The sequence below is a fragment of the Rhea pennata genome, chromosome 3 (assembly GCF_028389875.1).
Source record: "Rhea pennata isolate bPtePen1 chromosome 3, bPtePen1.pri, whole genome shotgun sequence".
Lineage (NCBI taxonomy): Eukaryota > Metazoa > Chordata > Aves > Rheiformes > Rheidae > Rhea > Rhea pennata.
This window is the reverse complement of record NC_084665.1, coordinates 68,777,435-68,796,239: the sequence shown is the minus strand read 5'-3', so window position 1 is coordinate 68,796,239 and position 18,805 is coordinate 68,777,435. Positions and strand designations below refer to the sequence as shown.

The 18,805-nt window shown below is 36.1% G+C and overlaps 1 protein-coding gene across 1 annotated transcript in view; it reads left to right on the top strand.

Moving 5' to 3' along the window:
• L3MBTL3 (L3MBTL histone methyl-lysine binding protein 3) overlaps positions 1–18,805 on the top strand; it is a 78,186-nt gene that overhangs the window by 25,133 nt on the left and 34,248 nt on the right. Inside the window, exons 9-12 of the mRNA XM_062570911.1 lie at positions 4,171–4,262; positions 4,826–4,977; positions 13,163–13,239; positions 16,561–16,646. Coding sequence (XP_062426895.1) covers positions 4,171–4,262; positions 4,826–4,977; positions 13,163–13,239; positions 16,561–16,646 — 407 coding nt within the window. The remainder of the gene's footprint in view (positions 1–4,170; positions 4,263–4,825; positions 4,978–13,162; positions 13,240–16,560; positions 16,647–18,805) is intronic.

Below are 18,805 nucleotides of genomic sequence, written 5' to 3'. Positions count from 1 at the left end.
AAATCCTGCCTTTTCTGTTCAGCAAAAATTCACAACAAATTAACCAGAAGAACCATTAATAAGGCATTATAAAAGAAAGTTAAGCAACAAACCTAGACCCCAAATAAATCCTTCTTTGCAATAAAACAGTAATGTACTGATGCTCAAACTGAGGTCACACAAGCAGCTGAGAATCCCTTAGTGGGCAGTCTTAGGACATGCTCATTATTACCTGTTAACAACATTATTCTTAATGTATTGACACAGACTAATAAAGATTGTGCTCTTACTACAAAGAGTAAGCTTGGAATAGAGACAAAAAGAGGAGCTAACAGATAAGGAGAGCCGATAAAGGATAAGATTACAGATTACAGCGTGAAAATGTAATTTGATCATAGTTTATGTAAATGATCTAGGTGTTGAAATATGTGTAATATGCTTGCCTAATTATTCTATTTCAGACTAGGGAATCATTTTATTTTGGCAGATAAAGAGAGGGCATCTGTGTGAAACTAGCGTTTCAAAAAGGATAAATGGGCTCTCTTTTGGGGTAGGAAGGGAGCATACAGAGATGAAGGGATCAAGTCAGACAGGAGAGTGAAAAATAAATGAATATGGTATTTTGACTTGAATAATAGAAGTAGGATAATACGATTTAAAAAGACTACAAAAGTATGAATGTACAGGCTGATTTATGGAGAATTATAAAACTGTGGATATAAGTACTTGGTTGTGGAAAATGAGAGTAAAGCCACTGAAAGTGTGTTGGCAGCGGATCTGTCAGCTGGGGTGAGGATAGCATTTTTGCAGTTGAACCTTGTGGGAATATGAAGGAGCACGTGTTGCTCTTCTGAGTACTCCACAAGCTCCACTGTGGCTACAGGGCAAGAGCACTCCGTGCTACTGCTGCAATATGTGACTTTTCATTGGAACATGGTTTGGAGTAATTGGTTGTGTAGAAGTAGTGATTTCTTGGATGTAAATCAGAATTTCTCAAAAGGCTGCCCTCCCTGAAGTAGTAACTTGTATATGGTGAGTGAGTAGTCTCCAGTTTACATAGAATTATTGATGTTATTGCAGCATGCTTAGGAAGTTTTGAATCTGTATTGCAGGTTTGTCATCTTTTCCATCTTAAATGGCTGTTTAAAAAGCTTAAATTACTGCTGCTGGAGGAAAGCTAAAATCTTTCTCCAAGTCAGTTTTATGAAAATTTTCTTCTAGTTTTAAATTGGTGAGAAAACTGTTCTTTGGTTTATTTTTTCACCACCCTGGAGCAGCAGGTAGATTTTTTTCTTAGGAAAGTCACAGAGTCTATCAGAGGTGTTGAGGGAGAAAACTTATAAGGATATATGAAAGTAATAATCAGAAATCTGGTTGTCCTTTCTGCACAGCTATGTAATCTCACTACCATGAAGACATTCCAGCCCTTAGGTATTCCCTGGTATTTTTCTCCAAATTCAGCAAAATACTGTGCCCACTGCATAGATTATCTCCTTCACCTCACTGTTTATCTGTTTCATCACTGATATAGTATGGTGAGATTGCTGAAACCTGCTTACACTCATGGGACTTTATCCACTCTCCCAGTGAAACCCTAGCTTACACCTGAGATGGAGAAGAAATAAGAATCAGTAATATATTGCCGGAGAGATGAACAGATGCTACCGTAGTCTTTCTTTCACGCAGTGCTGATGTAGTTGATTGTGCAAGCATGGACTGAAGTGTCCTGATTTTACAGGAGAAGATCATGGGCAGGATACTCTCCAGAAGGACTTTTGTGCTCAGTTATTGACTCCCTGTTTCTGTATCCTTATTTATTAAAATGGAAGGGATAGGTTATTCTCAGTCCCTTGCTGTCAGACAGGCTCACAGTGGGTGTTTCCCATTCTCATGGCAACAGAGGCATCAGACCTGCAACTTGGTCTCCAGCAGACAAGTTGGTGAGGTCACCAGGAGAGAGTGGAGCTGCAAAATAAAATCGTTTTGCAGAAAGAAAAAAAAAAGTGTTTCAGAAAATGTATTCATTTTGCATGCAAAGGAGGTTATCTTTCATTATGTATAAATGAAATACGCAGAAAGAGGATGGATGTGTGTGCATGCTTGTAAAGATGTTACAGGCTTGAAAATAGTTCTGACACTCCACTGAGACATGGGAGACTGAGGTTTTAGTTGCTACGCTGCCTTGCAAAAGAATACTGTAACAATATGAATATATTGTAAACTGAGTGTAGATTCTTGCATCAATGCAAATATTAGGGTGAAATTAACTGAAGTAAAAAAAACTTTGAGTTTTATTGGTTTTTAAGATACCTTTCCCATAGGGGTGATTCGTGATGTTTAACAGACCGGAACAAGCACTGTAGGAGTATCACACTTCTATAAGAATGGATTCAGTTGGTCTACAGCAGTAGTGTATCAAAACAAGAGGCATTGAAATACAAAGAAAAGTATATTTGTTAGGAATTGAGGATTAATTTGGATTAGTTTTAGCTAATACTTAGAATGAAAATTGAGAAAAGCAGATGTAGAAAGTGAAGTAAAGGGTTCTTTACTAATAGTACCTAAGAAAACAAAAGATTCTCGGAAGGTTAAACAGAGTTGTTGTCTATGGCATTTTTGATTAGCACTTCAAATAGTCAAGAGGTAACATAATTCAATAGTTAAGGAAGTCACTCACTGAAACTGGTAGTATTTTTGGCCATCTTTTACTGGATTGTAACATAGGAACTAAAATAGATATTCTTATAATTATTATTTAAGAGGAGAATAAAGGAAGAAGACTGCATGCTTACAACTCTTAACATTTCTTTAATGATCAGTAGTATAAGTGGTTTGATGTGAATTATTTTATGTAATTCATTATTTTATGAATTTTTTTCCCTGAAGAACCTGGTAGTAAACAGAAAATCATACTTTTTCCAAATGTTGCATGAATGCATAAACCAAAAAATACAGAAAGTGTGTGTAGGGAGTAGTTTACAGTGTAAATATGTTAGGCAAACGGGTATATTTTGCATAAGAGACTCTGGGACATGGATGGTGTAAGCAACTATTTTGATACCACCTGGGAAGTCTGTTTTATAGCTAGTGATGCTGTATTGGTGATATCCTGAGGACACAGCAGAGCAAAGTTTTTAGGAAGAGGGAATTTCTCATGTTAGACTGATTGGCACAGTTGGAAAAGCTTTCAGGCCTGTAGACCCTTTGTTCTAAAATAGAAAGAACAGCCTGCAAAGCTGTTTGAGAGTAGTTGCTTTGAGTTGGGGCATGGTTTTTCTATCAGACTGTCAGACAAAGGATAGTTGGTCCCTATGTGGTACAGGGAAGAGGGATGGTGAGATGTGATTTTCTTGGGAAGGAGACATATGAATTGTAGTTTGTGCAGCTTGGAGAAATTTCCTGGGAGGGAGGGAGGTTATAACATAAAATTTACTGAGATTGTGATGTTTGATATCTGGTAGAATTGCAGATTTCGGTTTCTACGCTTTCACTTGAAGTTGTTTCATTCTTGAGGACCCTTGAAGACCTCCTTGAGGACCTCCTTAGGTCCTGTGAGGTCAGGACTGTGAGATCAGGGATAGAGTGATAATTTTGTAAGAACTGCTCCCCAGCTTGTTTTGAAGCTAACATTGAAACTGAGCTGAAATCTCCTGAAGTCCTGCCTAGCGCTTTATTCATATGGCTACTATTCTTCCTCCTAGATGAAAATTAGGAACAGCCCAAATTTCAGTCCTAGGCACGTATAAAAAGCTAATAATCTATAGCTTAGGAAAGCATAGTATTTTTGTAAGGAATCTCAACAGGCCCTAAATGTTCTTTAAAACATGATTCCTTTTTCTAGTATCAAATGCCCGAATAAAAATAGAAGTCTCATCAACTTTATTTAGAACTCTGTAAGCTGCTCTACAGTATGTCATGCTTCAGTTCCTGATAATGAAAGAGAGGGCTCCCTCAAAGTCTTAAGTTTATAGTGGAGTAAAATTAGTAATTAAAATGAATTTTCCCTGTGTAGTTTATATGAAATGAAAATACTAATTGACAGTACGTGATACTTTTCAGTTTTGAAAATGTAAAAAATAGTTCAGAAATAGATGGAAAAACATTTTTATTAATTATGATCAACACACTTATATGCACCTTGTGCCTCATGCCTGTTTTATTGTTTGTTCTTCTTTTATGGCCCTTATTTAGGATACAAGGAAGAGGAATTTAGTTGGCCTGCGTATCTAAAGGCATGCAAGGCTCAAGCTGCTCCTAAATCTCTGTTTGAAAACCAGAATGTGGTAAGTACTTGTTTGTTACTGATAGTGTGGAAAGTTGCAAGTGGGCTCACATGTATGGTAGTGAACTTAAAATCGAGTTCAGTAATTGCAGGCTTGAAACCTTGTATACATTTTTATCTTAAACTACAATAAATTCATTAATAATCTTTGTATTGGTTCACCTCTGAAATTCTGATCCGTTAATTTGTTTTGCTAATTTGTGTAAGCATCTAGCCTGACACATCTAGAAACAGTACATTAAATAACTTTAATGATTTTTATTATTACTGTGTCTCACACCACAGTGTTGTAGAACAGGTACAGTCTTTCAGAAGGAGCATCTGAGACAGTCAAAACCAACACTTTTCAATTTTAGCAACATGTTCAGGGCTTTTTTATTTCATAAGCCTTGAATCTGTCTCTATGGTTGAACATTTCTCATGTCAACTAATTAGGCTCCTGCCATTTTGTTGGGGCAGCTAACTGGGAAATTTAGAAATGACATAAATGTATTGATTGTGGACATTAGGGAGATTTCTGATTTTATAGTATTTATCCTTAATTAAATGTCTTTCTCTATATAGACAGTGATTCCATCGGGATTTCGAGTGGGAATGAAGCTTGAAGCTGTAGACAAAAAGAACCCTACTTTCATTTGTGTTGCTACGGTAACAGACATGGTGGACAATCGTTTTCTGGTTCATTTTGACAACTGGGATGAGAGTTATGACTATTGGTACGATGTTTTTGTTTTGCATTCTAGTGAGCTGTATCAGAAGTGTATTAGCTTTAAAGCAGTGTTTTTGGTGATACTTTACATCTGTGCGTACAGTCACTGTATCACCTTTTGCTAGATTTATAAGCATGGCCACCAGAGTGTGTCTTGATGGCAGACTGGAGAAATCTGGTGTGTATGTCAGGCTTTATGAAAAAATTCTGGAGTTTGTCACAAATAAGTGAAATAAGTGTTTACTTTCAATGTGATCCTATATCAAGTTGTGGAGTAATTTCTCACTTTAACTATGCAGCATTTCTGAAGAATATGCACTACGACAATGATTGTGTTTATACTTAGACTTGCATTTAGTTTTGGATTTAAAGAAAGGTGTTTTTTCATCCTCGGGATCCATCACGTTGTTTAGACTGAATCTTAATTGCCTTCTATAAGGCTTTAGGATAGTAGCAGAACTTTGTGTTAGTCTTTCGTGTTCAGTGTTTCTCAGTATATCCTGGCCCCCGACCTGTATTGGAGATGCGTGTTATAAGGTTGGAGTGCTTTATGCACCTATTTTGAAAATTCAGTGAATGCAGCAGGACACTTTATGAGCATAAAGATCATGAAGGGCATTCAGGCTTTGGATATCACAGTGCAGGTCTGGTTTTGCCTTTGTGCCTTGTATTGACCAATCATTAAGAGCAAGGTAATACCTTCTTTGAAGAGTAACTTACTGTAGAACAGCTAAAAAGTTCTAAGCCTACATCTTGGGTGCCATCATTGCAATGTATATAGCTCTACCTGTAAACAAAAAATGACAAAGAAAGTGTACTTGATATATATTTGAATTCTTAGGTGCTGTGTTAATGATCATGGTGTGAAGCTGTTGTGTTACTTTAAAACTTTGTGGAGATAATAATTGTAAAGGCCTCATGACAAATAAGCTGTAGGAAAAATAAATTACCGATACAGTGGTAAGCAGGCATTTCAGTGAGTTTGAGATTTGAGTAGTGAGGTGATAGACCATGCAAAACAAAGACTGGAAGGATTAGTGATTATTTCTGTGATGAAATCATTAACACATAGCTTGTTTCCTCTACAGATCAGCAAGACTGGAAACTTGTAAAAGATACTCTGAATTTCCTGATACTTAAATACTCACTTAAATAACTGTTATGCTTTTAATTAATAATGAAAACAGAATTTATGCAGGGCTTTTGAGGCAAATGAATGCATGTGATACAATCTGTAGCTAGTTTCTTCAGAGGTACCATACTTCTGCAAAACATTGCACTGTGTAGAGCAGCCATATGCTGAATTTCAGCTACGTTAATATGCCCATGTCAACAGGAATTCAACCCGCTAGTCTTTTCAGAAGAGAGAAAAGCAGTCTATAAGTACATAATCAGACTTTAAATTTTTACTCTCATATTATTCTGAAATAGAATTTCTGAATTTTGTATGTAAAATAAGTAAAGTAACATGTTTCTAAAAGATAAGGGAAAATTGAAGTGAAAAATATTTAGATTTTTAAAAAATCAGTAGAGCTGTGCTTATATTGAAGCCAAGCTGAAGCTTTATTCTCTTAGTGAATTCTAAAAGTACCTTTTCAGAAGGAGTAAGATGCTGCTGCTAGAAATACTGTGTATGAAAATTAAATTCTTGAGTCACGTGGCCTATCTCTTTATATAGTCTTAATTGAGAACAGGATTGAATAGAGGAGGAAGGAAAGAAAACAAAAGAAAAGAATAGCAAACAGAAATAGTAGTGAAATGTTCTACCAAAAGAGAGCCTGAAAATACTATTGTCCTGAATGCACCCCACTTACATTTTAAAATACCTGAAATGAAATTTTAAAATGCCCTTCAAATACCTTGAGTGTGCAAGTTTTGCACCTACCAGTTGTCATCTGTAGCTAAATCTGAAAAGTTCTGTTGGGATTGTACAAAGTAGTTGCCCTTCCATTTTTCCTGCACCTGTGAGTGAGTGTGACTCTCCAAATTATGATGAATTCAATAAGGAAAAGTGATATATTCGGTGTATGTAGTTGTTTATTTTCAAACAAGTACCTTTCTTTACCTTTTGTGATTTAGCCAAGTTGGGTAGATTGAATTTTTCTGTTGAATATAAAAATTCATTCTTGTTTGTGGGCTGAAAGACAGTGGACCAATTTTACTGAATTTGAAGCAGCAGGAATAAATTACCGTCACCTAAGGTTTTTTAAGCTTCATGCTTTCAGCCTGAACTTCCCTGACTTGACTGAGCATTAGAAAATACATTAATGGTTGAAAATAAGTACTCTAGCTAGAATTAGTTGTTACTAGAGCTCTTTAACACATGGTGATGATGGTTTCAGTGTATCATAAATCCCATTAAATTGTCCATTGATAATGGCTTTTAGAGGGAAGAAAAGTGAACAAAATTGACAGATTTAAAACATCTCATCTGTACAAGCCTTGTGGTCCTTTCTCTCTGTCACATCTTTTTTGATGGAACAAGTAATGCTTCTTTGAGAACCACAGATACTCCCTCTGAGTGGAGTTTCCAAATATGCTTAAACTTGGACTAAATCTGGAAATCAGCAATAACATTTGAGAACGTGACTTTAGGATGTTTTTTGAATGAGCAGTCTCACCATATGTTGAGATAGACAAAGATTAATACTACAAATTCCTTTGGGTATGTCTATACTATGAATTAACTGTAGGTCCAAGCTGGTTTTCAGTTCTATATTCTCCTAAATCTGTTTTGTTTACAAGCACACATGTTTAAGACAAACTTTGCCTGAGCTTCCTAATTTTTCTGTGGCAAAACTCGAACACTTAGGTGAAGCTTTGCTACCTTGCTATCGCTAGCCGTCAGGAGCAGTTGAATGGTGGCAATGCTGAGCGTGTTGCAGCCCAGTCTGCTGGCTGTTACCCAAACTCACCAGGTCACAAGGCTGTGCCCTAATTCACTGCTTGGTCTGAACTTCATCTGCAGAAAATGTGCTTGCAGTCAGCTGTTGGGACCAGTTTACCAGGAGTGGGAGAATGTATGATGCCCCATGCTTCACTCAGCAACCTATAAAGTCTGCCTTGCGTAGAAAAATGATTTCTGAAGCTCCTTGTGAAGATAAATCAGCTTTTGATTATCTGAATCATTTCTTTCCTGTATGAGTTTTGGAACAGACAGCATGTTGGTGCAAGTGTAAATAAGAGGTCAGCTCTCCTCTGCACTGTCATCTGTTACTTTGCTAATACCAAAGTCTTTACAAGTAGTGCACTGCTTATTTCTTTTTTGAGACAATTAACTTCACTCTCTCTTTGGAAAGGAATGGTCTTTTTGAAGGGGCTACATTATGCCTAAAAAGAAGACAAAATGTAAAAGCAGTATGAATCATAGTACGTGCTAATTTTAACTAGACTAAAGGGATAATGGACTGCTATGTGGCTCTCAGCCTCTAAATTTCTTGCAAACTGCTGGGCACTTGTCTTACTATCAGATTTCGAACTCAAAACACTGTAATGCAGCAAGATCAGCTGTGGACATGTACCATGACATAATGCACCATGATTTTTAGGACGTTCTGGCCTAGAGTACTACCAGCTTTGTACTTAGTAATGATGAAGTATTCTCACTCATGCACTAGATGGGGCTATAGGATGGTTTCTATATTCTTTTTCTTTCCTTTTTTCTTCTTTTTTGTGTACAGCTAGACTTGCATGTACTCACAATCAGTAAGTGGTACAAGTAGCATTCTTAAGGCATAATTATTATTTACTTTTTTAATGCATATGTCATTTTTGATAACATTTTAATTACAAACATTTTATCTACAAATGTAGATAAAGAAATTGTATCTGCATTTAATAAAGTGATAATCAAGAATATTGAATTAAATTATTTTTCCAAGAGGGAGAAATTAGAAATTATTTTAAAACAAAAAATGAGTATAACACGTTTAGCTTGTTTGGAAAAAAATCCTAGTTACTAAATCAAAATTCTGTTCAAATCTTCAGATGGAGACCAGTTGGGGAAACATTTTTCTAAAAGAATTAAATACTCATTCTTTCAACAACTAGCATTATCATCTGTCTCTCCTGATAATCTGAATTTAATTAATGAGCTATATATATGAAACAAATTTTGGGGGAAAATTAACAGGACAGTTGGAACTGAGCAATAGAAAAATTATTAATTCTTCTTTCCTAGCTGACTCCTATTAGTCGGACATGCTCTACATGCTCAGCTACCCTTAGCTTTTTTAACTGTGGAAAGCTGTGAACAGCTTCCTAGCCTTCTGGAACTTCTTCCTAGCCTTTACCTCACGTCATTCTGTTCCACTTTGATAGCTTTTATAAGTTGTTGTTAAACTGTCTTTAACTTAGCAGAGCTGAATTTTGATCGGTCCCTCTGTGTAGTACTGTTAGGGTTCAGCTGTCTCTTGCTGTTTTTCAGTCTGTGTAAGCTTCTTTAGATTAACTTCAGTTTCCAGTATGGATAATAGATTTCTTTTTTTTGTCTGAATGCTCTCACATGACAGAGTGGTTTATAAGTGAAATAAATTGTGTGGCTTTTACAATCTTGCTCTATTAGTTGAGAGTGTCTTTGTCACAACTCCACTACTGTACAAAATGTAGTGTTGCTCCCTGTGTGCCAGAGGTAGGCAGATTTGTAGATGCAAAATTCTTCAGCTCCTGGTGAGACTCCTGGTGAATAACCTTTCTCAGCCTGTAAGCATCTTCGGTATTCATTATTGATCGTATTTTTCGGAAGTGTGTGAACTGGTTAATCTCTGTTCTCTTTTGAAGTAAGTATAATTCGGAGCTGGAGGATGATGCAAACTGATTGTGAAAGGTGAGAGTAGGCCTTAATGTTCCAGTTTACAAGTCTTAGGCTTAATCTAACAGATTACAGTTGTTTCTCAAAACTAGATATGATTGTCCCTGAACACGAACTAGAGTATGATAATTTTAATTTAAATCTCTACTTTTTATTGTTAAACGGACTGTTAGAAGCTTGAAGGCTGTACAAATCAATATGTAAAGATTGACTGTTTTGCTGGAACAAGGCATTTTCTTTTCTTTTATGAGGGTCCCTTGGTTGCCAAAGCTTCTTATAATCTTGTCTGTAATGATCAGGTTTTTCTTATAAAGTTCGTCAAAATGTTAGAGGTGTTTTACAGTGTTACTTTGTAGTGCTGTTCTGTGTAGCATTCATTGCAATTCACTGTAATGTCTGAGCATCTTCTAGTAGTGCATCTTTTATTGTGACAGACTTGGGTCACCTGCTTCTTCTTGATTCTTCTTCAAGAACAGAAGTGTGTGCAGTGGCATTTACTGTTCAGAATTTTATAAGAATATGTGTTCAAATTATATGCTTCAGAAAGCAAAACAAATGAAATTCATTCAACAGGATTGTCCTGACAAGCATTTTTCACTTCTTACTTGTTATGTAAGTATAATATTGGTAATAACATGTTGACTCATGGACATGGGTCTTGTTCCTAAATGTAATTTGCAAGTCTTTTGAAAATAATTTGTGGACTTTACTCCCAAAACATTTCAGAAACTAGGAGGATGACCTTCCAATAAGGAAAGATACTTTGTCCATGTAAAACCCTGTCATGTAAAATTCTAATTTTGAGATGGATAGAGAAGAGAAATGCCTATACGGTCTACTGTCCCCTTTGTTCTTTAGCTTATATTTATAGTTGCTGTAAAGAGATAGGAAAAGGAAGGAGGGAGCATGAAACATTCACCTTTTCTCTGATATGTTTAGGGCAAAGCTTTTTGAAGGAGTTGGAATGCTGAGCTTTAGCAATGCAGAGTTATCACAGAAGTCGTTCTGCTTCCTTTTATTAATGGTAATTGAAGTGGTTTAGAAAGTACCTGGTGTGATCCTGTATAAATAAAAGATACATACAATATAGCTATATATATTGTAGTAGAAAAAAAGGGTGATATACTTACTGCGAGTTGGATCCTTAGCTGTTGTTAGAGTCCCTAGAGAGCCTATCGAGGATAGGCTTTATTCTCTAGAAATTGATTTGTTTGACATTATTTTTGAAGAAGCACTAGCACAGCTGTTCCTAATATATAAAGCTACAAAATAATTGCACTAGGCAGCCTAATATTTTTCAGCATTAGTGTTTGACTCCTTTTAAATACAAGGCTGGAAGAATGCTTGCTGTGAGACAGCAGTTCTGAGACTCCAAACTTGCATTTTTGTAGTTTAAATATATCTCTGCTGAATTTCAGATGTTGTATAAAAGTGATTCTCAGGTATTATTGAAGTGCAGTATTATTTTACGAATTCTGTGTATGAAGTGCTTTGTTTTTCCTTTATGCAGCACAGGTTCAAAACTGCGATGTGATATTAGCCCAAGATTCATTCTACAGTCTTTTATGTGCTGTGTTTCCTTTTGCAATTCTTAAAAAGGTTTTTATGTTCAAGGTTTGATTTGAGTGTTAAGACATCAGAATGCCGGGTAATTTATTTTCACTGTGCCATTCTTCTGTCATGCACAATTCTTTGCACTCTCCTAGATATTACAGGTTATCAACCTGTGATGTTCTTTAAAATACAAATTAATATTGCTAATTAAGGGAGCTAATGGCACATGAACCTCTAGCAAGCATGCTACTACTTTACAGGTAGATACAAATACTGATTCTGTTACAGCTATCAGGGTAAGCAAAGCTGCTGTTCAGGTATTTTATGTTAGCAACTCCTGGGCTGGAGAAGAGGGGAGAAAATACATAAGCATCTTCAGTCTAACAGTTTAGATATTGGCTTCAGAGCAGGATTAAATAGAAACTGGATGACAGTGAGTGTTTCAGTAATTTGTTTAATGATTGTTGAATATGAAGTATATAATCAAAGTAGAGACCAGTGTCCATGGATCCTTCCTAGGTGACCCAACCAATAGGATATAGTTATATGCCTTATGTATTGACAGATGTGGTGTGATGTGCTGTGGTCTCTTAGCCATGTCAAAGCATGGTAATATTGACTTCCTCCATACGTGGTTTGTTGGCCTCAGTGTGGCTGTGAAATGAATAAGCTCCAGGCTGCTTACAGTCATTAAGTATCGATGAGGACATAGGGATGGTGCCTGTGTCATAGTGGAGCGAGTGTTTTTCACTTCTATAGGGCAGTCTTACTTTCTGTGTTTTCTAGTATTGTACTGAATGTTTAAGCAGTTTTTTTCTCATATGTTTTTATACCGACTATATTTTTGCCATGTTTGGGATTTTTCTGTGTGCTGCTAACAGAACTTGATAGCCAGCATCCAGTGATACTTTCTTCTAAGCAGAACCTAACTAAACCACTGAGCTTAGTGAAAGTGATTTCAGATAGATACCAGCACATGCCAACTGCGGCTTACTCAGCCTCCTTTAGCCTTCTGTGGTTTTTGTTGCATACCATAGGTAACAACATTTAGTGCATTTAGTGTCAAATTTAATCCGCATGACTCAGAAAATGCTGCAGGAAGTTATTGCTCCCATGCATTGAGAGAATTCAATCCATCTTTATAGGGCAGTTTACACTTCTGGATCACTAGTTAGTCCTGGACTCTAACTAGTCCAGGCAGGCAGTTTGGGGCCTAAAATGGTATTTTATTCCTATTCACGGAGTCCATTGACTATTTCTCTCTGATTTGTACTTTGATCATGTGCTGCTTGGGTTGTGGTAAAATACCTACCACTTAATACAGACCTCTCAGAAGCTGATTTTGAATTTTTGCTTGTTATTGAGATTGTATTGCAGTTATGCATTAATTTCTAACTGCCTCTAGGTGCAACTCAGATCACTAATCCAGGTCTTTAAACTTTCAGTTCAAAATTTGGGTCTTGGCATTGCACAACCCCAGCTCTCTGATTGGATTACTGTGTTTTTACAAGCAGTTAACATGTTTTTACTAAGAATCTCTAAATCTGATTTTTTCAGGTCCAGCATTAGAGTTTCTCAGTGGAGGTCTAATACTGACTTAATAGACTTGTTTTATTGATCTTTTAGTGAAGTTGTAAAAAAGCTTTATGCTTGTTCAGGTGGTAATAAGTCTGTGTTAAATGTGTTCAAATACTCATTTACAGTTTATGTCTAAGATGAAGATGTCATAGGTTATTTGCAATTTGTTAAATCTTTTTGTGTTTTTTTTTAAGCAAAGCAGGATGCCTGAAGAAGTGCATTTTCAGTCCCTTTTTTCTTCCTCCACCAGGTGTGAGGCAGCTAGCCCACATATTCATCCTGTTGGATGGTGTAAAGAGCATAAAAGAACTCTCATCACCCCACCAGGTTTGTACCATATTATACATCTGAAAGAATTAAGGAAATTGTAGCCAGCTAGCAACACTGACTAAAACTTAACAATGAACTTCATATTACCTCTCATGAATTTTTCTTTCTTTAAGTAAGATTTGGGATTTGGAGAGTACTGAATTGGTTTTTTTTTAAGACTTACCATATTGAAATTAGAGGTACAATAGACATTAGATTTTAGGTGCACAGAGGTATGTTGCTTCAGTGGAGACATACATTGATGATGAAAAACACCTCTTGAAATCTGAAAAAGTCTGTATTTTGGGCTGAGTATATCCACATATTTGACGACTTACATCATGAAAACGCTGTTAGAATCAGTTGCAGGCTTGTGAGACTGTTGCATAAGAAAAACACCTTCCTGTGAACCAGATATGCAAGATAATGGGTAAATGAGAAGATTGTCTTACGTGATCAAAGAGTCAAATTTATAAAGGCTCTTAGGAAGGGAGGGAAACGAGAGAGAGATGAAACAGAAGAATGAGATTGTACTAATTGTAAGAATACCACCATTTTTTCAGGAGTTATGTATAACTGGTTTAACTGAATGCTGTCTGTGGCAAGGGATAAGGAAGACAATTATGTGGAAGTAGTATAGAACAAAGCTACGTGAAAATACCTCCTGCCTGACTTTAAATCTTGGGCCTTTATTGCTCATAGAACTTTCAGGCATAAGTAAATTATTTTTGAAAGAGCAATAGAACCAGGTCAGAGTCTAGTAAGAAAACTTGAGAATGTTGTATAGTTCATGTCCCACCTAATAGTGGTCACGCTGGCTGTCATAGTACTACTTTAGTAATTGTTTGTCCTTCAGAACATTTATGTGCTGAAGTTTACAATATATTGTTCCCCAGAAGCTGCATATGGTTTACATAAGGTTTGAGATGATATAAGCAGCCACTGGTGCTGAAGTTTTCATATGTGCTTTTTATTCCTGGACTAATTTTTAGCCAGATAAATTTTCTGACTGAATCACTGCAGGACCATCCAAATAATTCTGTCACAGTGAGCAGGAACAAGTGGTTGGGAAGCACAACTGTTTCTCTTAGAAATGCAGGCTTATGTTATCTTAAAATACTTTTGAAACTATAAATAGCTGTTTTATTTGTATTCATTTTCTTGTTATTTTCCATATCTAGTTGAAATAATATAGTTGTGTAAGCTCAGCTGGAGTTTGGAAGACAGGCACTCACACATAAGAAATAGAGAATTTTGATACAGCGGGGGATGCAATAGCAAAGCAAAAAGGCCTTTTGAAAGGAAAAAAAAGATAAAACTAGTGTTTTATGAAAGAAAATAAAAAAGCATTGACTGATCAAAGTTATATGAGACTGAAGTTCATATTCAAAGTCTTCATCAGTGTTTTCATGCTCACAACAGTGAAAACTTTAAAAGGAAACAATCATTCTTCAATTCTGTATGTAAGAGACATTTGTATTCCACAAAGATCTGTTTGCTGCAAAGAGTGATATGTATTATTTATCATAAAGACTTGGCTAACAGGTAGAAAATAGTATGTTCAGCAAATTAACTTCTTAGGTAAAGATAGGAATTTCACTGAGAAAAAATAATAAAATGAAAAGGAACTTTTGCTTGACTTTCTAGATAGTTTTGAGTACATACGTAAGCAGTCAGTTTGGTTAGCATTTAAGAAAAACACTTGACTTTCTTGAGAAAGAACATAAGGAAAGCTGAGATTTGTTTTGCATAGCAACATTTCAGTCAGGAGAGTGATATAGAGATAGCTTAGACGTGGATGAGGGGATGTTTAGAAAAGAAAGACTGGCCCATGCAGGGAGGTCACCATTAAGTTGGAAGAATCTGCATCTTCATTGGATGGAGCAGTGACGGAGTCTGAGCAATGCTCATGCATGAAGAAGCAGAGGTGTGTAATCTTCTGTGGCCTGTCTGCAGTATGCACGACTAACAGAAATAACTGAAAATCAGTCAGTTTTGTTTATTAGCATAAAATGCTACCTGGCTGTACGACTGTGTAGGGCTCCATCAAAATATTTGTAGGGAGGTATAAAGGGAAATGGTTTGTGAAGTCTGCCATTGCTCAAAAGGTACGAGCTTGCTTTCCTCCCTTCCCTACAACTTCATTATTTCCAGGATTTTTATTGAGAAAAATACTTCTTGTTGTATTTTAAGTGCCAATAATACGATTTCATTTTGAGAGCTTCAGCTTTATTTAAAAGTAAATCTGGGTCTGCGTTTTAGCTGAGGCATGCCAGGAACTGTATTGAAAGCCCTTCCAGTCATGTAATAGGGAAGAATGTAGTCCCTACCCTGCTGTCAGTATCACAGCTACACATTCCTATTTAGAACTGTAGATATCTGAAATAGATAAAAAACAAGTTGGTCAGCTCTACAGTTTGACCAAATAATCACAGCTTAATGATGAAGGTGAAGATTTAAGGTGAGGACTGTAAGCTCTGAATTGTTGCAGAAACTGCTGTTCATGGCCTTGACAATGTGGAAAATTTAAATGGGTTAAATCAACTTTGACAGAAATTCTAGTGCCCAGCAATCTTGGGAAGTCATGAAACATCTTGAGGCCATTGACTTACAGAGCACATGTGCAGTCTGTCAGAAAGTTAATTACAGCCTGTTATTCAGCAAAATCCCTTTTGATGGCTTTAAGAATTGCTTTCATTCAATTCTAGATTATAAATCAAATAGTTAAACTAGTGCAGGTAAAAGGTGAAGGACTGTCTATTCTTCAAAAGCAAAGCTGTCTTTGGGTTTCTTGCATATAATGTTTGTATGCATGAAAACAGTAAATTCATTTTCTGAGATGACAACATTTTCTTTGATGTGTGTAAATTACTATGAATGTCTAGACTATTTTTAGAAATTTGGTTAAAATGAATTCACTAAAATATTAAAAGATAGGTGCACTGTAAGGTGGTACAAAGTTATCATTGATTAAACTGTGTTTGCCACTAAATTACTGTCTATAAAATAGAGGATTGCAGTTATAGCACTTGAATGAATTTCTTGAATGACATAGATGGATTTTACAAGTCCACATTGCTTACTTTCTTAAATCCAAAACAATCATGGCTTTTTTTTTCCTGTTTGCTGCTCTATATTGTATATGAGAAGATTATTGGGTTTTTTTTAGCTTACGTGGTGGATGTGCCAGAGAATTTAAAATCACATGTGTTGTAATTACTTTACAAATCTGAAGCAGAAATCAGTATTATAAAAGTGTTAGTCATATTGTGAATTATGTATTACTTTTTATTATTTATATCACATTGTTTAATTTTGCTAACATTTCTTTTGTGCCAGATTACCCACATGCTAAACATTTTTCTTGGGAGAAATATTTGGAAGAAACCAGTTCCTTACCTGCACCCGCAAGAGCTTTTAAAGTGGTGAGAAAGTGCTTATATTTTTCTCATGGTGTTTAAGTGTATGTGATTAATTAGTTTAATAAGAGAATGCATATACAATTTTCTTATGATTCCAAGTGTATTCAGTTGCATAATAGGTGGTTTATTTTTATGCAAGTCCGCACTTCACTGTTAGAAATCAGATGATGGTTGTTATTATAAATTACTATTGTTTTAATTGTTATAAATGGAATTAAATGTTATGAAATATTACTGTTACTAACTAATGTAATTATTTGGGGAATTATTGTCTAGTTATTAGAAATAATGAAGTAGCTGCTGAGTCATGATAACTTATCTTAATCATAAGTATTTCTATCTTTACTTTTTAAATCGTGTTACAAATGCAGTGAGAATGTGAAAATGACTATAGATGGTCTGTGTAGTTGTCCAGGTAGTCCATTGTCTCGGGCAGTAGCCAAGAGGGGGTTCATATTTAACATCCTTTAGCAGACTACTTTTGTAAGCTTGTGAATAGGATATGTGGATAGCACCCAGAGACAGCATCCCAACTTACCTGTGATTTGTCTGAGGAACCACCCTCTTCTGTTGCTTTTCTACCTGCTAGTCCCTTTCAGTGATGTTTCTGACAGTGAGCTCTTAGGATTTCAGTGAGGAAAGTGGATTGATCAATAACACTGAAAGTGTCGCTGTTAGAAGCTGACACCAGATAGCAGTAGCTCTTCCCCTGTCATAGAACATTCTGAGTTGGTTTGTGTGAGCTTTTTTGGTTAGGGTCACTAATTCTAAATAACATTCTGCTAAGACCTGTGTTAGCGAAAGCAGAAATGTGGTGCTTGTTGCAATTCCAGGTCAGTAACTCACTGAACTTTACTATTGACGTAGAGTTCACTGCTCCACAATGCTTCCTATTTAAGAACATGTCTCAGTGTTACGTTCTCAACCAGAATACTCAAAGCAACAACTGGGAAGGCATTTGGGTATATCTGAGAAGTGTATAGTCCTTGAAAAAAAAGGGGAGGGCTGTGACCTTGAACTAGAAAACTGGATAGCTAGAATCAAATCTTCTATTTTTCTCTGAGAGAAAAATGTTTTAATTTCTGTGTGTGCTGTTCAGGGACTCCTACCCCACAGGGTGTAGGGATAGGGATGCCTCACCAGGTGGCCCACAGGCTCTTCCATGCAGCAAAGCCTGCCTGGCTGTGCCTGTACTGGGAAACTAGGTAGGAACATGGTATAGGCATTGGCACTGTTAAACTGGGAGAGTGCTGGCTAGCGTGGCTTGTCAAACTGTTCCAGAAACCATTCTAACAGATCATGGCTGGTATAGTTTAGGGATTATTGTGGCCCTCAGACCATTCCCAAAAGGTAGTTTTAACAAGGCCCTCTGGTTTGGGGAAGGGAGGAGGAGGAGAACTTTACTGTATGGGTGCCAACTGTGCTCTGCCATTTGGTTTCACAGCCAGAGAACAGTCCTTTACCTGCTTTCTTTACTAATATAGTTGTAACCGTAATAATGATAATTTGATAAACAAAGGGAAATAGATTTTATTGGAGTAAAATGCTAATGAATTGTGTTGGATCTTTGGGTGAAATATGCCTGAGACGGTCGGTATCCTACATTTTATTGTGAAAGAAATTAAGAGTTCTTACACAGCAGCTGAGGAGAAAGCATTGGTGTTCTGGAACATCATGATAAAAAGTCTTAGAGGGACAGAAAGGTTATTAGAAGTCTAAAATCAGAAAGATCACTATTATTACACATATATTCATTTGAAATTAAATGAAATTTTGCTTTTGATTTTATAGCTTTATATAGCAAAGATGAAATGTAATTTTCCTAACATAGCCATCTTTTTTTGCCAAAATAATATTACAAACATGTATTAGGTCCCTATAAATTAGCCGTATTAAGGCTATGTGACAGTTCTATAAAATGCTGTTATACTGTGAATTAGTTACGTTTTCAGTAGGAGACTGAGAAAGGGTATATAATCATCCAGAATGAGAAAACACATACTAAGAACACTTTCCTATTAATAATTTCATATAAATTTCAGGCTGCTGGTACTTAATGCTTCATTTAGTACTTCATTGAAACTGTTGGCCGGAGTCCAAAATCCCCAGAAAAACTTTCTAGAGGATTTAGGAAAAAACAACTGATTTAAAATGAAGAGCCT